This window comes from Alexandromys fortis, unplaced genomic scaffold (assembly GCF_014885135.2).
Source record: "Alexandromys fortis isolate MF-2015 unplaced genomic scaffold, M_Fortis_MF-2015_v1.1 scaffold_35, whole genome shotgun sequence".
NCBI classification, from domain to species: domain Eukaryota; kingdom Metazoa; phylum Chordata; class Mammalia; order Rodentia; family Cricetidae; genus Alexandromys; species Alexandromys fortis.
The window spans coordinates 8,189,117-8,209,421 of NW_026067913.1; the positions used below are offsets into that span (position 1 = coordinate 8,189,117).

The window sequence follows — 20,305 nt, forward strand, 5'->3', positions numbered from 1 at the left end:
GGGTGGTGATGCTATTAATAGTCTGCTTTGAGAAACCTGAGCCATCTCAGAAGAATCTAATTCCAGCTACTAATTGCTAAATCGTTTCTATAGAACTTGGGCTCAGGATTAGAGAGTAAATAATCATCCAGACCAGGATCACTGACCAGAAAGAAGGAGCAGAAACCTGAGCTCTCCTCCAGAAGGTTTTACAGCACAGGTCCCACGGCTTGTTAAGTTTTGTGAAAAGCTGTCGTCTCATTACTTCCTGATTTCCTTTTCTTTCTCTAGGAAATGTGAACCCTCCACGGTGGAGCACGGAAAGGCATTACGAGACAAGACGGGCCGAAATCTGTCGGTCAGACTGCAGTTACACGCCGTACTCGAGGGCTGGCATTTTCAACTCCGTTTTCTACATCTGAGAGTGAGCCTATGGGACCGGGACCTCTACTTCTCAGGCCTGCTCCACACCCCTCCACTTTCCCTTTGATTTCACACCATCCTCATCATCCCCCCCTCCAGTTTGTCTCCTCTTCCTTCTTGCAGTTTTATGACCTGCCCCCGCCCAAGCACAGTGTTACCCTGCTGTTACTTCAGTCCGGAGCCAGAAATCTCCACCACCGTTCAGTTCCTTGACAATATTCACCACGCTTCCAGGCGCAAACTTCCATGCTGCCGATGAGCTCATGCCCCAACACAGGCAGGTAAAGGGGCTGAGAGAAAAGCAACAGCAGAATGTAAGTGGGCCTCACAGAAACAGCTGATGACCCAGGAAGAAGACAGTTTTGCACCTTCATGGGACATCCGATCTGGGTTTCAAACACTGAACTGGAGCGCACCAGACCCCCAAGGCGTAGGGAGTACAGAACATCAGTGCAAAGAAGACTAGCAGAGCCTGGGAAGCCACGTGTTCTCTCTGACCGTCGGTCCCTCTCTGGCCCAAAAGACTCTTAGTGGCAGGTGTCTTTCCCTGTGCCCTTTGCTCAACAGATGGGCTGAGGAGAATTCAGAAGAATCTAAAAAGTAAGGCACGTCCCTCTGCCTATTACAGATGCTTCCATCTTGCTACATTCCTGAGTGCTGTCCCGTCTTCACGGAGTCTGGGTGTGAGAGCATATTATCTTCTGTATCAGGTCTTCTTTACTGACAGTTTCCAAGGTCACATAAAATTTGGTTAAATGAGTGTGTTCTAATGTTCTTTTGTTAGCTTGTCTTTGGTTATAGGATTGCTAGCCATGGCACTTGTCCTGGACGAGAGAAAGGTGTGTGTGTGTGTGTGTGTGTGTGTGTGTGTGTGTGTGTGCATGCGTGCATGCCCACGTGTTGTATGTGTGTTCCAGAAAGAGGGCATTTGGTCTAAAGGTGAAATGCATAAAACACCCATGCATGGCTTGCAGCATTGGATATGGCTAGAAGAAAAATGAGATGATTTTTGTGTTCATATTTCTAGAAAAGCATCTCCAAATATCGAATTTTCCTTTTGGCAAAAAAAGAAAGCCAAGTCCAGAAGACAAAATAGGGGACAAGAACTAACCCAATGGGGTAGAGCAATCTGGTAATTCCAGTAGCTCTATCATGTATCTGTGTCTTAGCCATGTTTCTTTGTGGCAAACAAAAATCTTAGCAATACCATATAATATCTTTATGCTAGATTATGCCATAATTCCACACATCACAGCCCACACATGTAGACATATGAAAATGTTTCATGATAGTGTGAAATCCAAAAGAACTTCAGGGACATATCCTGCCATCATTAAGGCCCCATTTGTCTGAGAGCCTGCACTTCCCACTTTGAGAAGATAGGCCTGGACAAGCAGGACAATGTACACACTGTCCAATTGTGAAATCAAATCAAAGACTAGCCCTTACATGATGTCCTCTGAGAAACAGGAACTTTAGATACAAATATAAAAAAGGACAGGGCTGTGTCACTAACAAGACTTCCTGGATGTATACCCGAGACTAACAATTATACAATATTGTATTTCCTTGAGCTACACAGACCCAGAACACAATGCTCAAACAAAGACCAATAAGCACTAGCAGATAGGCCTCTGGATAGGTTTTCATTGGGGCTACAAGTGACTTTGAGGCAGATAGAACTAGGTACCAGAGTGAGTCTCCCAACCTCCCGACTATGATGGGGCAAGGACAAGAGCCAAGTAAGAACCAAGTTTCCATTTCTGAACTTATTTGTCTTGCTCTAAGGAAGCATCTACTCAAATGTAACAGGAATTCAACCTTGGTCCTGAACCCCTCGCCTATCTGAAAGGAAAACAAGGCATGCTATCGACTGAGTGTAGAGTAACAAAACGGTGTTCATCTTGCAAGGTTTCTGACGAAGGGGAATGTGCACCTTGCCTCAAAGCATTGTACCTGCTAGAAGCAAAGGCATGCCAGCCCCCAGGAAAATGCCAGGGCGGGACCTGGAAAGGCTTCCCAGCTGTTTTCACCAAGATCTATCATTCAGATCATCTTAGAAGCCGCATTCCTCCCCCAAACAAAATATACTTTATAAAATAGTCCCTGACTTAAGGGAACCACCATCATAGCAGAAAGTTAATGTCCATCAGGAGGTGGACCTGCACCCAACACCTTACATGATTATGGGAAATGAGGGTGCTAAGCACCATTGTTTACAGATGAGTATGGCAACTGAATAAGGACAGACACACCATGCTTAAACAGAGCCCTGCCCCTCTCTCTGCCCAGAAACAGCCACAGCTTCATTTCCAATAGATCCTGAAACAATGAAATGGAGTTTTTACCTTCTTTTATGTTACACATGTCTGTACAACACATGCATGCCTGGCTCACATGCAGGCCAAAAGAGGGTGTTGCCTCCTCTCCACCCCCTAGGACTGGAGTTAAAGATGGTTGCAAGCTGCCATGTGGTTCCTGGGAACCAAACTGGGTCCTCTGCAAGAGCAAGCAAGGGCTCCTCACTGATGAAGCATCTCTTCAGCCTTTCAGTGAAGTCAAATTTTATAAAGATAGAAAAGCTCTTCCTCCCCAGGGTCTCCCTTGGTTTTAATCAGCAGTTGTCCTGTGTGTTTTTCCATTGCTCCTCTGCAGAAACCGAGGCTGTCGTATATTTTACATATTCAGCATCACCGGCTGCCGTACACACAGGCAAATTACCATTTAAAATCTGTGATGTTTAAATTGAAATAGAACTTAGGTGTACAATGGCAAATAGTCCCACATTAATTGAGTTGCAGGAGACATACTCCAAAAATTGACTGAAGTCCATGATATTAGAAAGACAGAAAATTTATCTAGTTTTAGTAAATGTCAAATCAGCAGCTATTGCTTTTAAGATTAATAAAAGATGTAATGGCTTCTAGATAGCCTCTAAATAGAGATTACTATGAATGGGGAAGTGATTTACCAACAGTCACCACAATGAGATTTCTTTAAAGGTTACAATCATCAGTTATTCAGCTGAAACACTGCTGAGAATGCCTGGTCATTTCGTGAATAATGCATAATGTTCATTGTAGATTTGATCTGTACTCTAACAATACAGATATTTCTAAAATAATAGAAAAAAACTATCTGTTGCATCCCAATTGCTTAACATATCATTTCCATGAGGCAATTGACTCGGGACATATTCCACACTGTCACCTGAGTGTTCTCCCTGCAAGCGTACCTTGTAATAATCTGTATACAATGGGCACCACACAACAAACTCATCAACCTTTGTAGACCGCTAAGAAAAGATGTGATGAATGCAGGGCAGAGTGAAAGACCTTTCGGGAAGCAGCAAATTAAAATGATTAAAATTCGACAAAGTTGTGTGGGACAAATTTAAATTTTGGCTTTGAAATTTAATTATTAGCATGATCAACTCATCACATTAAAAACTGTTGCCTACCCAGTGTGAGTACTTTTCATATAAACTTCAAAATGCCTTTAGGTTTATTCAAGAGGCTGTTTGGAGAGGCTCAAAGTATAATGTCTGTCTGTTTTATTGTTGGATTATGAACCACACTTCACAGGATGCTGCAGGCTATTTATATAAGCTTGTTTATCCATACGAACTTCTTCAAGGGCACAACATAGAAGACCTTAATAAATTAAAATGAATTTCTTTTGATGTTGTTGTTTCATGACTGTTTGATCAGAATGAGTAGCAGTTTTGCACTAAAGAGCCAGAATAAAGCAGTAAGCTGTGCACATAGTCTATGGCAGAGCCAGCTTGCAGAGAGGGCTCCTGCATCCAGGGAACACTTGTGAGCCCGAGCAGATAAGGTAGACTCACTGAGCTTCTAGTTTCAGTCCCAGCCTATTGCCAGTTTACTAGCAATGAACACGTATCTGCTGGGGGATGATGCTCTTGTACACTGTAAAGATTTGTCACTTGTATTGGTTTAATAAAACACTGATTGGCCAGTATCCAGGCAGGAAGTATAGATGAAGTGACCACACTAAGAGAATTCTGGGGAGAGGAAAGGCACAGTCACCAGTCAGACACAGAGGAAGCAAGATGAAAATGCTTTACTAGGAAAAGGTACCATGTTGTGCGGCTAAACATAGATAAGAACTATGTGTCAATTTAAGTAGTAAGAACTAGTTAGTAATAAGCCTGAGCAATAGACCAAACAGTTTACAATTAATATATGCCTCTGTGTGTTTATTTGGGACTGAACAGCCGCAGGACCAGGTGAAACAGAAACTTCCATATACATCTATCAATTTTCATGCTCTTACATCATCATTAACTAAGAATATCTGTTATCTCTTAACCATAACAGTGAAAGAAATCCATTAGTAGTGATAGTCTAAGCCAGACAAAAATCCTCCCTGGAATGTTTGCTATGGATGATCCAAAATGAACATCGTTCCCAGCAATGATATGGAAGGTAAGAACACGGGGTCTGCTCTTAGATCCGCTAACCATTCACTGTAAACTCCTCTCTCATCCAAGTAAAATAAGTCAACATGTCTATATGATCCAAAGGTTTGCATCTGGAAAAGACCACAGTTCTGAACATACGTTGTCTCATCACACCAGAACTTAGTGGACAGACAAGACAGCCCTCATTGTCTTACTATATTGGCAGCCATCCCTCCCAAATGAGCCTTTTTCAATTTAAACTCTTTCAAAATGGAAGCAAATTATAATTACGCTAAACAAATAAATATAAGTTCAGTCCATCAACTTATATCAAAAATTAAATAATGTGTTTTCACATTGTATGCTTTCTGACTCACTGAACTTATCAGTTCCTTTTAGATGGTTCTAAGGAAGCATGAAGCTAGCCATGCCTGAACTGGAGCAAACAGTGTATCTGACATAAATGTTCCAGAATTATATGTACATCTTTTTGAAATTTCAGAGCTATTTTGGTATCTAGAACATGCCATGGTGTATCACCAAGTTGATATCTACATTGGCCAAGGCAGAACAGCCAACAGAAATGTACTTTCATCTTTTTCATGTTGACATCCTATCCATGAGAGGTGCCTTGGGTGTGCGCTCTTCAGACTTTGAACGGCATGGACTCGGGCACTGTCTACAAACTGTGACTGGTGAGCCCCACTGAGTGGAGGCTGCTGTGTGGCTTGTAAATACAGTTTTACTGGAACAAGCCATATCTATGCCTTTACATATTGTCTGTGTCCTCATCTCATGGACTTAGTGGATTCCAATACCAAATATATTTACTCTAAGGTCCTTTATTTAAAAAAAAAAAAGTTTGTCAAGCCTGCTCTTGAAGAAAACAACACGAAGGAATCTGAACTCTAAGCTTCTTCTCAAAACCAGAGCAAAATTCTTTTTATTCTTTATTTTGTTTCCTTATATCTTGATCACATTTTTCCTTCCCCAAACCCCTGTCAGGTTCTCACCACCTTCCTGCCCATCCAGCTTCAAAAGAAAACCAAAAAAAAAAGAACAAAAACAAACAACAACAAAATAATAAGAAAAATGACACAAACCATGGAGATTACTTTGTATTAGAATTTATTCCTGGATATGGGGTTGACACACTCAGAACTACTCCCAAGAGCACAGCTTTTAAGTCCAGGTGGAGTCTGTCTGCCTTATCCGTAATGCTGGCAGCTAGAAATGTCACAGATTTCAGACTTTGGGATGCTTGCATATATATCAACTATCTTAAAGAAAGGAGACATGTCTATATACAAAATTCATTTGCTTTTCCTATATTCCTATGCATACCACACCGAGATAAGTTTATATACTATTTTTAGTAACTTCATACAGGTATGCAGCAAAGCTTTCTCATGAGGGCATCATGTTGGTACTCTGAGTACTAGAAAGCTTCTAAGTTTATAGCTTATGATTATGGATTTTCAAACTAAGTGGTCCACACATATATGATCACAACTCTTAGCATGCAGTGACAGTCACAGCTTCTGATCCTTTGGTTTGATCAGAATCCTCCTGCCAGTATACTTTCCAAAACTTCCCAAACACAGCTAAGGCTACAAAAACTTTTCCAGAGGTAAGTGGCAGTCCAAAATCACCTAAGGATTATTTTGGATGGACATGGAGGCAGATGCCTTTACTCACAGCACTTGGTAGGCAAAAGCAAGCAGAGCTCCATGAGTCTGAAGCTAGCCTGGTCTACACAGTGAGTTATAGACAAGCCAGAGCTACATAGTGAGACTACCTCCTCCTGACCTACTTCCCTGAACCCCCAAGAAAATGGAGCTAGAGAGGACTTGCCTGTTAAGGACCTGGGACTTGGCTCCCAGCACGTTGGGCAACTTACAATCCTCTATAACTCCAGCTCCAGGGAGATCCAATGCCTCCAGCTTCCAAGGACACCAAACTCACATGCACACAGCCCCACACAGACACTATACATACATATAATTAAAATAATAAAAATAAACCTCAAGGAAAAGAAGTTAATTTGCCTTTCTCCCTCAGAAGAGATTATTTGTACCTCTCTAAATAGTCCATTTCTATACCATGCTTGAAAAGGTTCTACATACAAGGTTAGAACATGAGGACATGGGAAATCTCAAGATTTTAGGTCATCCTCTATGAATGACATGCCCATAAGAAAAGAAAATCAGCCAGGCAGTGGTGGCGCACACCTTTAATCCCAGCACTCAGGAAGCAGAGGCAGGAGGATCTCTGTGAGTTCATGGCCAGCCTGGTTTACAGAGTTCCAGGACAGGCTCCAAAGTTATAGAGAAACCCTGTCTTGAAAGAAAGAAAGAAAGAAAGAAAGAAAGAAAGAAAGAAAGAAAGAAAGAAAGAAAGAAAGAGAAAATCAGACCGACCAATGGTCAATACCACATATACATCAATTAATTCATACATATTTGAATGCTAAAATGCCATCAAGTTTTAGGGGTTTCAGGAAAAAACAAGAAAATACTGAAATTTAAGCATTGAAAGGACAGGACAACCATTTGAAAATAATTTTAAGAGAAACTATGTCAAAGATTTGAAGAACAAATATATGTTTATATTCATAACCTTAAATCAATGTGTCCATAGAAAAACATGAAAATTTAATATATGGATTGATTTTCAGGGTCAATTAAATCATTAATTTAAGAACACCTGTTTTGGTAAGGCCTTGCTCTGCTCCTATCTTTGTTTGCTTAACACAAAGCACATTAGCTCCACCTACTAACCAACATCCCCACATGGCAATGGCAAGAAGGTACACATATCTGTATACCTTAAATTAGAACACATATGCAAATTATTCCATCCTAACTCCTACGCAATCTTATATCATGTCAAAGGATGCATAGGCGCACAGACTTTTTGAAAATCAAATAGAAATAGAAGAGTTTTATTTCACCTTCGCATGGTGTCTTTCTCATGCAGAGTTCAGATTTCCACATTTGTATCCCTTTAAAGGATTTGATATGCAGGAAGAGAAGAAAGGATGCTGATGAACATTTCATTCCAGAGACAGCCACAGACCACCATAATGCACAGAACACAGTGGCCAACAACCTACCTTTCACTGAGGTGTTCGGGGGCGGGCCTTCCATCCTCAAGTTCCACGGAGGGTCCCCTTGGTTGGCAAAGTCCCTCATTTTGAGATAGCTGATTGTGAGTCGGATGATGGATGCCTTGTCGAGCTGGCTGGTGATGGCTGCTGGGAGAGGCAACAACTTGGCCAATTCATAGAACTCGAAATTTTCTTTCCCCCGGCGGGAGCGAGCAGCGTCTCTGGATTTCTCCTTTCTCAGTGCTTGTAAACTGAAAACAAAGAGGAGGAAAGGGTTTATTTAGAACATGGGATTATGTTCTTTATAGTCTATCACCTTGCCACCCAAAATACGCCAAAAACAGATTCAGAATTCAAGAGCAACAGCTAGATGACTTTCAAGTAATGTCCATGGTCCCCTCTTGTCACAAATCCAGGTATGACTAATAAAAGGGTGTCTTGCTTGTGACAGCATTTCCCTCCTCCAGCTGCCCAGGCACTGGGATACACAGCCTGTTTCTAAGACACAGGGCTTACAAGCAAGGCATGATGTTATAACCATAACCAATTTAAGACTCAGCTCGTGTGGCACATGCTCCTAGATCAGTTCTTATTCAACTTCTGCTGCCAGGGGCATCTTTAACCATTACGGCAAAGACTCTGTAATTTTTGTTTCCACCATCATTTTGTAGAGCAAAGGTAAACATGGACAGAAGTCACTCTGGCAGGATCAACAAAGTTGCTGCTCCAGTGTTCCTGGTACTCTTCAAGGATTTTCACGCTTCCAGTCCCATGAAGAAGACAACACACTGAATATGATGCCCACTTGATGAGAGGATGCTATAATTTTGTATAAACTGGCCTGCATTAGCATAGGGACCGATTCTGGGATGCCAGAGAATACATTGCCCCCACCCAAAACCAAACCTCATGATAACTTGGGTTTTATGCTGAAAGATAAGCTCTGTCTGGCTTATTAAAATTTATAGACATTATAGACACATTGCTGCACAGAAGAGGCAACAGGTTGGATCCAGAATTTTCCTTTAACTATTCATGTGCATTTCTGTTTGAAGTGTGCTCACGTTGCTGAGGGCAGGATTTGGCACAGCTGAAGCTGTGTGCGAGCGTCTCCTCCAAGGCATGCTCACTGCTTTGCTTCTGATGAGCAATGCACGCAAACTCAGACCCCAGTGATGGCTAACTGGGTTTATTTACAGCACCAAGGAACTCACAAAATAATTGGTGAGTATCTGCACTACTGAATGGGGACATTTTAAATGTTTAAATCCACACCGTGGATTCCCATTAAATAAAAAGAGCAACAAGGAAGGAAGTTCAGAGGCATATTCAGAATGGTTTCAGCAGTATGGTTGCCCTCTCCATAAATACAAACTGGAGAATAACAGGTGAGATCACATTATAGTAGCCATGAATTGCTTACAGTGGAAAAACCCATCCTCTCCATATACCCAAAAGATCTTACAGAAAACTTACATAACTTAAGAAACGTCACACTACTTTCTAGTTTAATATTCCAGCTAGAATATACGCTTATAATATATAACATATCAAAATGAATATATATAACAAAAATAACGCTATTATTTTAAGTCATGTAAGTAACAAAACTTTGGTCTGCAATGTGATTCGGTGGTAACTTTATACGGAAACATGCGATGCCACATACTTCCCCCCCATCTTGACCACGCTTAACTATTGGCTTACTGAAAGCTATGTCAGGTACAGATGTTTTACCATCTGACTTAGTGTAAGTATAACTAGGATCCAGGCTTAGATCTTAGGCCTCCTTTTACATGGCGACACTAATTCATCTGACATTGGCTAAGTGGGCTGTGCCGCCAATATCATGGATTTCACCCTGTTTTTCTTCAACACGTGTGGAGCAGGGGCCAGGGTGGTGGGTGGAGTTTAGTGCGTTGCTGTTCATGTACTCAACACTGCTCTAGGAGGTGGGTTATAAGCCAACATTTTCTTGGTGCAGTGAGAGCCCAAGGAGAGTACAAGAGCAGGGGATTTCAGGCCCTCTAAAGCTGAGGAAGGGACTTCCAGTGAGTGCAGAAGACAGAGGAGAACCAGTGGACCTGGAAGCCAACAGCCCTAGCTACGAGATAACACAAGTTCAGCTGGCCACTGGGAATGCCAGACTTCCAGTATGACCGTTTATAAATTTTAAAAAAAGTAGCACAATTTTCAGAAGAGAATTTCAAAATTTTAATATACTAACTAATAAAAGATTTTTTTGTTTAACTGTGCATGCCAATAATGCCTGTTATGGCCAAGTTTGGGATCAGTGACTCATTTTACAATTGGGTCATAATTGGGGAGGCCAATTTTGAAGGTAGTTTTACATGGATGTTATGTGTAATTTTCCTTGTCACCTAAATGATCATAAATGAATTCATTCATTATCTAATTAATATTCCTAATATTTACACTAGAATTTTTCCATGTAACTAAAGCAAAGTGGATGATTAAGCAATTATTCTGAAATTGATATTAATGAATAGGCTTGTCAATAAACCAAGGGAAAAAATTAATCCTCATGAGGGCTGGGGATGCGAGGAGAGGAGAAAATGAATAGGGAAAGGGTGATGGATGGGCAAGGGTAGAGCTGGCTGGAAACAAAGATCACAGTGGTAGGCTGCACACACGCAGCGTGCGAGCACACATGGCCACAGGATACTGTGCAATAAAAAAACCAGAAGAGAGGATTGTGAAAGTTTCCACCCCAAAGAAATGATGAAGTTTTAAAGAGATAAGTGTTAAACCCGATTTAAACATTAAACAATGCTTACATGTGTTGAATATTATACAGGGGACCTATAAATACATATAGCTTTAATATTTTGTCTATGCTAAAATAAAAATAAGTAAAACATGAAGAAAGGGTTTAATTCAAACACTAAAAAAATATCATAAGGAGGATCAAACTGTAAGACTTCAGAGATCAACTAATAGCTTCCAAAGGGTTGATAGGGGAGCAATGATTGCCCGCCCCAGGGAAGAGTGCATTGCTACTAAAAGATACAAACTCTTCTCTCTCTCCCTCCCTCTCTCCTTCTCTCCCTCCCTCTCTCACACACACAACACACAGATGTACACACACACACACACAGAGAGAAGCACACATTCTACCTCCCTGCTCTCTCTGCCACTTTCTCACCTCTACTTCCTCAACTCTAACACACAATATACCCCCCCCCCACTGAAGTCATGTTCTTGGCCATTATCTTAATAAAGGGTTTCCATGACTCCCACATCACATCATTATGCAGGCACCATAGTTCAGAAGACTTTCAGAATGACAGCACTGTGTCTATAATAAGTAGTAATTGGTTTTGAGGGCAACAGCAATAAAATACAGTCAAAGGATTATAAAGGCTGTTGAGACTCTGGTATAATAGATGAAACTGAAGATCTTAAGACAATAATGCAGCTTGCGGATTAATCTTTTGCTTGGTTTTATGAAGTAGAGCCTAGCTATAATCAGTTCTCAAACTGAATTAAGGACCATGTTAAAAACCTAAAATAAACTTTGCTTCTGTATATTTTGTTCTAGACAAAACATTTTGGCTGCATTTCTCAAATACAAAAGCAACATAGATGCGTGTGTGTGTGTGTGTGTGTGTGTGTGTGTGTGTGTGTCTCTCTGGATATGAACTTTCCAATGCTCTGCCGTGCTCAATCTGATTCTGGGCAGAAGAAACAGAACACCAATTCATCCTCAGCAAAGATTGTGACAATATCAATGCTCTATGGTGACTGCTCCATCATCTGCAGCCAAGATTATCACCACCAACACATAAGTTACAAACACCGTAGCACACATGTACATATATCTTTCCACGAAACATCACATGCAAAATTGTGTTTATATGTCAGTTCTTCAAAAGATACGTGATTTTCAGATTTTCAAATGGCTGCAATTACCCCCAACCAAAATAGGAATAATAAGGCTAAAACCTATAGTTCCTTGTTAGAACAGAGGACACTCAGATGAATATTTGATATAATCTTTGTTCAATTACTTATTAACTATGCAAAGCTCACTTCTAATGCCTTGAGTTTTCTCATCTGTGAAATGGGATGACACTTCTATGTGCCTCATAAAGTGTCAGAAATAAAGTAAAATTTTAACAAAATTAAATCTAATCTCATTTCACATGGATAGTTTGATTCTTGGAACATCTATAGTGCTCATTTCTAATGTAGACACTCCTTTCACTAATGCGGGTAAAACAATACACTTTTATTTCTGATACTGAGTTTTCTTTTCTGTATGGTAGTTATTATTCTTAGGGCCTATCCATCATATGCCACAGGTATACTTAATGAGGTATTCAAATAAATATGTACACATGTATAATTAATAATGTAAGCGTGGATGTTTGTAAAAAGTTTCTGAATAGAATAATGAGCAGCCATTTTCGATAGACAAAAACATGATATTCAGCTGCAGGATTAGTAATTTTGTTCATTTATTTTAAAAAATGAACATGCAGACAACTATGAAGAGAATAGATTACCCAGGAAGATCAAAAATATGTATGGAAAAATCTTAAATTGTGATAGTAATTTTAAATCACAAAATACACATAGGTTCTCTTCAAAGGAAGACTGTCTTTCAAAACATCCCCCCTGGAGCTCAACATCTGAATGGTTTCTCTGAGTCAAATCCAGGACCACGGAGAGCTCATACCACTAGGAAGTGTGGTGATTTGACAGGCTTTGCCCCTCAGCATCCTTGCTGAGGGTCATGGCAAACTGAGAGATTGGATTAAATACAGAAGCTGAGGAACTAGAAGAACCAAACCATGACGGAGGAAAGGCACTGTCAGTATCCAAAGGCCAATGTTCCAAAGTTGATCATGACCCATGGCTTTGAGTATCAACCACTTATCGGCTTACTCGTCTACTGCAGGGGAAGATAAAACTTTGAATTGATTATTCATTAAATTACAAAGAAATGGCATCTTTTGAGGCTGATCAACATTAGCCTTGCAAAATTGATTTCTTTTGGCTTCAAAGTCATTAAAACGGCTAAAGTTATTACTGACCTAATGCAATGGGCTATCCGTAGAGGCCCACGACACAACAACCAAAGTGCACGCAGCAGTCCTGGAGGATCAATAGGGAAACCCAGGAAGCCAAGGCTGCCTTCCACTGCAGCCATCTCTTCAGACCCATGCTTTTGCGGACTGGTTTGTAATGTAGATGTGTTGGTCACCTTTGCTACTGACATTCTCTGATATCCCTCCACATGAAAACTATACCACCAAGCCTCAGTCTAAACACCTTTTGAAAAGTTTTACAACCTAACGTCTGGTCTTTCTTTAAAAAAAAAATGGCAGGGTTTGGTTCTCTCACTGTAGGGGAAGACAGGGGGGTAGAAACAACTTTAAATTTTGCCTTGAAAAGGTACTTCTAAGGAGCCAGACGGGCAAGATTTTATGGATTTTCCTACTTGTTTTGCTTAGGAGAAGCCAGCTCTACAGACTCCTACTATTTATCAATTAATCTGGCATGCAGCCTCAAAGGAAGAAGACAGGCCCGTATTAAAAATGCGGCCATCAAAAATTCATCAAAGGCTTCAGCATTTTAACTCATGAACCTTTGAACACCGGTGCACCTGTCAGAACTCTGGTCCGAGTTAATGGCGAAGCTACAGCTACTCCAGTACCTACACCTGCCCTGACAGGAGCTAAACGAGGAGCCTTCTCAGGGAAAAAAAAAAAAAAAAAAAACAAACAGACAATTCCATGAGCTTTTCGGCTCTTCCTTCATTACTGTTAGGAAAAACAGCCCTCCCCACCCTGACATCACATAGAATTCGAAGTCAAGCAAATCAATTTGCCACAGAATAGAAACTCTTTCTGGTGTATCCTGAGAATAAATGTAAACACAAGGTAGTATAATTGAGAAGTGGATAGACAACTATGGCTTGGCTGGAACACGAACAACGACGCTCGCAAATCGGATTATTTTAACACTCTTCAACAGAAGGTAATCATTTCAGAAATCTTTCTCTACCACGTGAAGCCAGCCGGGAAGTATACACTAGATGTTAAGACTGGAACCTCAAGTTCAAGGTAAGAACTCGGCTGCTTAACTAGGGTACTGCTCATAGCTGTCATCATTAATTTACGTTAGCCTCTGTAAACATCACGAGTATAATAGGCCAATTTCACAACTAAATATAGATGCACATTTTGCCCTTATATAAATGGCAGATTGCCACTGTAGATCATCGCCGCTGCAACACGTCAGTGAAGATGCACCGTTTGATGGTCTGATGCGCACACGATATATAAAACCAGTTGTAATGGTTGTTTGGAAGCAAAGTGGAACAGCAGCAAGATTTCATTTGTTCCACAAACTCAGGAGATATTAAGCTGGGCTGACAAAGACGGTTTGATGTGCTAAATCAGTTTGACCTTCATTCTTGCTTTATTTTTCTCATTTAACATGAGAAATGACCATTATTTTTTCCACGTGTAAGAAAATAAGAAACGGATTGCTTTTAAACAGTGTCAAAAAAAATCTGTGGCTGTTCACATTTGATAAAGCATCCAAACCAAGAGGCATGCTTATGGTTTTTAAGCTAAGATATATTCTGATGGAATAACCGTGACCCTTTTGACTTGTGGTAAAGTAGATCAAAAGAGTAATTAAAGGCATTCATCCAAACGCCTTCCCCCATCTTCAGAAAATGTCTTGTGTATGTTTGAACTTAATAATTAAATTAATTGGCTTTACCCAATGAGCGTTTTTCATTCCTAACACTTTAAATAAGAGGATTTTATTTCCGAATGAGTCATTAGAACAGTAACAGAGAGAGCTGAGCACTCTGCCCAGGCCTTTCCAACTCGTGTTCACCTGGGTTCAAATAACCCCTGAATGACCCATAGCAAGACCAAGCTATTCACTGTGTGCCTCCGTATGGGCCCAAAATCTCATGAATCACAGTGCTTTGTTCTTTTTTTTTTTTTCCTCCTACAACTTCAACATACACAACTGGCAGTTCCATAATAATGGGGGGAAAAACCGCAGCTTTATCAAGTAATTTCTCTCCACCCAATAAATAGCACTTTACCTTGGGGCTGCTTGTATATTTCACACCTTAAATTTCTATTTACCAAATCAGCTAATCACTTCACAATTGAACTCAGAACAACAACAAAAAAATTATCAATTAAAGTGGTTGAAACTCCTGCAAATTATCATTTAGGGATGAAGTAATTGCTTTCATCAGGGCAGAAAAGCCCGCCAGAAGAGAAATGTCACTTTAGATTAGTGTTCTCACTCCTGAAGCCATGGATGACACCGCTGATATAGGACTAAATGCCAAGACCAATCAATTGCTTTTGTGGCTCTGCGCTGAGCTGCTGTAAAAGGGGCCATTTTCTAGGATCTACTCTTCATTATAGTAAATGCTATCTCCTTGGTAACATAATTCCATTCCTCATAAATTCTGTCTGAGAGCATTGTCCTAACAATGGATGTTTGTGGAAAAGAATGCTGTTGGTTTAACGCACAGAATTACGTGTGAATGGCTGTCAAACCGCTATAGTTTACTAGTTCTTAAACAGAAACTGAAGTCCGACATTAAAAAGAATTCTTGGGAGAAATGGATGTCCTGAACAAGGGGAAGATACTAAATTTGAAGGCTCCGTGCACTGTGCTGGGATTCTGACCATTCAAGTGTTTATCTGTCCTGTACAATAAACCCGTCAGTGCACAGTATTGGTTAGCAGTAGTTCAGGAACACTTTGCATACTTTCTCAGCAGTCTCCTTTGCAAAGGCGAAACCTCAGAAGCTAATATGAACTCATTAGGCCACCGCATGTGCTTCGTGAATAGCCACACTGAATTTAAAGAAAAAAAAAAAAAAGAAAGGTATTCTTTAAACTGGGCACTTTTTAGAAAGCACCCAGATCTTAATTGATATTCTTCAGCCCCTGGATCTGGACTGCAAGCTCCAATTAGAAGGAAATTGAAGGAGCTAACACTGAGAAGGCGCAATTCCCTGCACCGGTCTCCTCCAGTCTGAAGTTTAGAAAGAGATTCAGGATCACGGGGCTTCGCCTGACATGGGATAAAGGCTTTCTCCTCCTGGTGAGCACACATATGTAACTTCCATTAACTGTAACAGGAGTCGTGAGCACACATTGAGAAGATGCTGCCGCTAAACATGTGGAAGGGGTGGAGGATCTCTGCTGGAAGGAAAGGGAGAGCGAAAAGTGGACACCCTTTGGTTGAATAACCTTTCCTGGCCTCACAGACAGGGGCTACTGGAATTTCTAGTGTTCCAGTAATGTTAACAGCAGGACATGGAACATGTTATTTCTGCTTCTTCAAAGCACCCATTACTCTCACAGAACAGCATGGGACTTCATGTAGTGATAAATGCTAACAAGTTTGATTAGTTACTATCTTCCCACCCAGTTTCAAAGTGTTTGAAAAGCAGTCCTCATGGCTGCCGGTATCATCAGGAAGACATGAGCCAGTGTTGGGTGACTACATATGGGAGATGATCGACATGGATCCACCCAACACTGAATCAAAGTTGCTTTCAATCACGTAATTTCCATTACAGATGAGATAGGGTAGGAGTCTGGGGTTGCCTCCAACTTTTCATACTCATCCCTAAAATCAGGGAGACTTTTGGCTCAGGCAGAGCAGTCCCTGGGTGCCGGACTCTTCCTGTGCTACACGTGGGAAGACCCTAGATAAACCAGGATAGCTGATGTCTACAACAGGATTCAAAATAGAAAGAAAGGGCTTGTATCTGGTGGCCCTTGGCAAGGAACACAGCCTGTCATGAGCATCCGGGCACCACTGTGCCCCTGCAGGGATAAAGGCGTCATGATCCATTTCCTCTGTTGAATAAAGATGACACTGACTGAGCTGGATTGAACATAGAATCACCTGCATAAATTCCATGAAATTGTTATGAAAACTTAATTCTTTGATGAAATATCCAACAAAATCCCCCATTTTTCAGGCTTCTGGTTATGTTATTAATGGCGTCAAATCACAAATTCAAGTGCTTTGGATCTCAAACTCAAAATGGCCTGTTTATAAAGGAAAATCCACTTTTTCTTTCTGTTTTCTTCAAGGGTGATTTCAAACACTTTTGGAAGCACAACTAAGTGAAAGAGCTTTTGAAGACTTGCAAGCACGAAAGGACACATTTGCAAAGCAGGGAGCATGTGCTGCCAAGTCTGAAGATATTTAAGTGTGAAAATGAAAGTGGCGATCACATGACCATCTCCTGTGTGTGCGCACATGCGTGCGCGCACACACACACACACACACCTACAGGTCATGGTTGATCAACATCAGGGAATATATCTGTGTAATTTAACTATCTGCATTCGTTTGGGAAAGAAACACTGCTGAGAAAAAGGGCCACCCATTCTTTAGGCACCTCACTCAAACATGAAGTCCAGCAGCCTGAAGGACTGTGTAGTATAAGCTGTTCTCACTTATCTTGGGTTTGGGGCAAGGGCTGTAAGTGCGGATGATGGCATATAAATGTGCATGTGTGGACACCTTCATGTAGAAGCCAGTTATAAACACTGGACCTTGTCCCCTTCACTTTCCGCCATAGTTTTTGAGGCAGGGTCTCTCCCTAGAATCAATGTTCATTGCTTTGGATAGGTTGGCTGGCCGGCAAACCCAGGGAAATTCCCATTTCTGCTTCCCCTAGTACTGTTAGGTATAGCCATAAGCCCTTGTGACCATGTTCATGTGGATGCTGGGGACCCAAACTCAGGTCCCTGTGCTTACATAGCAAGCACGTTACTGGCTGAGCCATCTCACTGGTTCAGTAAAAACTAAGACACAGATTTACTTTTCATCTGGATTCTAAAAGCAGTGTCTGGCTGCCAGGATTTCAGGGAAGACTTCATATTCAAAGGTCTTAAAAAAATCCATTTTGAAGCTCACTTCACAGACACTGTTAAGAAAAAAATAACCAAATATATTTCTAAAAAAACTACCCACCGTATCTTTGAAAATAAACTTTAGAATTAGATCATGGATTATTATAGAGACATCAAACACTGATGCTGGAAAGGTCTTCAATGGCTTGAGGAATTTATTTACAATATGTTGGTTGATAAAGGTAGCTTCTAAAGGGCAAGAGCATACATAGGGAATCAAAACTAAATTATCTACATCTGCATAAACACAGAGCAAATATATATATATCCAAATCTAGATAAGCTTCCTCCATCTAAAATTTTAAGACTGCTCACTCCTACATGGTAAGATAGTTAGGAGCAAAATAATTGTCGAAATGTGTGCAGTGAACCGCTTTTGTATGGTTATTTGTTTTGTGGGGGTATGTGGGCACACACATATGCCATGTTGTGTATATGGTGGATGGAGGGACACTTATGCAATGGTTTTTCTCCTCCATCGTGTGGGTCCCCAATACTGAAGTCAGGTTTCTAGGTTGTCAACAGATACCTGTACCTGTTAAGCCATCTCACTGGTCCTCAAAAACATGTATTTTTTGATAGAATTTAAAAAAATAACAAGTTTATTAAAGTCAAAGTTTAGAATGAGGTATCCCTGGATGAACCCCTTGCTCACTAATTGGTTTATCAGACAGTGCCGTCAAATGCCATCCTGCCACAATTTTTGAGGCACTGGAGCCTTAAAATTGTTTCCAGAAAGCAAGTGGCTTGGTCACTCCCCAAAAGAGAAGGAACTCGTAAAAACTGAAAGTGGTCTTCATTCCTTTGGAAGTTCAACCGAAAGGGTCTCAATTAGACACCTGAATGACCCTGTATACACCTTGGGGTCCCATGCTGTTTTGTGGTTCTTCAAAATTCCAAAGCAGGGTAACCAGTGAGATGGGTCCATGGTAAGGGTGCTTGCTGCCAAGCCTGACAACCTGAGTTCAACACCCCCCCCCCTTATCCACACGGTTAAAGGAGAGAAACCACTCCTAAGAGCTGACCTCTGACCTCTGTCCTCTGACCTCTACACATGCTCGCTGGCATGTGCACACACACACCCACAATGCAAACGAATGTAATGTTTAAAATTTAAAACAAACCTGTGTCGAGACCATAATCTGCAAGCTACTGGCTGTGGATAGAATGTACTTCCATCCGGTGAGTGGCATTTTCATGTGTCACTGCCCCAGACAACAGAGTCACAGCCATAAATCATACCCAGTATGCAGCACCACAATAACTTGCAGGGCGCTGGACAGTGCAGGCTTGATAAGATACATGCCTAGACCCCGACTCCGTCAAGGTATTGGCTGAGTAGGACAACACCGATCAAACCATTAAAATCAGGACAGGTTATTGTTTGTTAACTGACTACTCAGTTCAATAGGTTTGGGGTCCTATAGGCAAGGTGGCTTCATGGCAAGCTAGAGATTTTCACCCACTAAGGGAAACATAAGATTTGATTTGAAGAGACAAGGGTACCTAATAAAGAACGCAGTTTATAAAGATACAGGAAATTACCACTTGCTCTGAACCATTCCAATCAGGAACCACATCCTTCCCAAAATTCCCATTCTTTAAAACTTTTCAAAATACGCCTATTCAGAGCCAAAAGTCCTTATAAAACACAGTGACAAACATCGATTATAATACACACGTGCATAAAACAAGGACACAATAATTAAGCATGATTTCCGATTTTATGGACTGGCAAGTTGCCTATGAGAAATCAAAAGGTTCTACTGTGACACCAGCATATATAAAATGGAAACGTTCTAATTTCTTGTCAATGGAGTGCCAGAAATAAAGTTGTACTTTGACTGAGCAATTGCCCTAACTTCCATAAAAGCACACATCCAAACTGCAATGGCGTTCTCAGCTGTAGAAGAGCCCATTGGTACCTTGCTGGACATTATCGAGAGCCTGGGGCACTCCATGGAGCAACAGACGATGCTAACTGTCTCAGTGTGTGCTGCAGTGGTTGGAAGGAAAACCCCTCCACTCTCTAGACTTAGATGTTTGAACACTTGGTCCTGAGCTGGTGCTGCTGTCTGTGGAGACTTTTGGAGGCACAGCGGGAGGTAAGTCACTAAGGGCTGACCTCCAGGCTTCCTAGGAGGGAAGAGTGTAGCTTCCTGCTCACTCTCTGCCTCTTCACCAGGGGTATAATCTGACAGAGTCATCCCACGTCTGTCCTCACCTCTGTGCCTGTTCACACACTCAGGATGGAAAATATCCCCCAAACAACCACACTGGAAGTACAAATAGGCCCTTGCTCTGTTGGGCTGCTCTCCTGGGGTCTTGTGCCACCGAGAGGAGTGCTGTAATAACATGGGCCCCATCGTAAACAACAGGAGCTCAGAGAAAAAGTGGTTCCCTTGCATGTGAACGGTCGCA

General features: G+C 41.2%; 1 protein-coding gene across 4 annotated transcripts in view; it reads right to left on the reverse strand.

Moving 5' to 3' along the window:
- The window catches only part of Npas3 (neuronal PAS domain protein 3), a 795,952-nt gene that overhangs the window by 540,881 nt on the left and 234,766 nt on the right, over positions 1 to 20,305 (reverse strand). For all 4 annotated transcript variants that reach the window (XM_050138903.1, XM_050138901.1, XM_050138902.1 and 1 more), the window contains exon 2: positions 7,941 to 8,185. In XM_050138903.1, the coding sequence (XP_049994860.1) occupies positions 7,941 to 8,185 (245 nt within the window). The remainder of the gene's footprint in view (positions 1 to 7,940; positions 8,186 to 20,305) is intronic.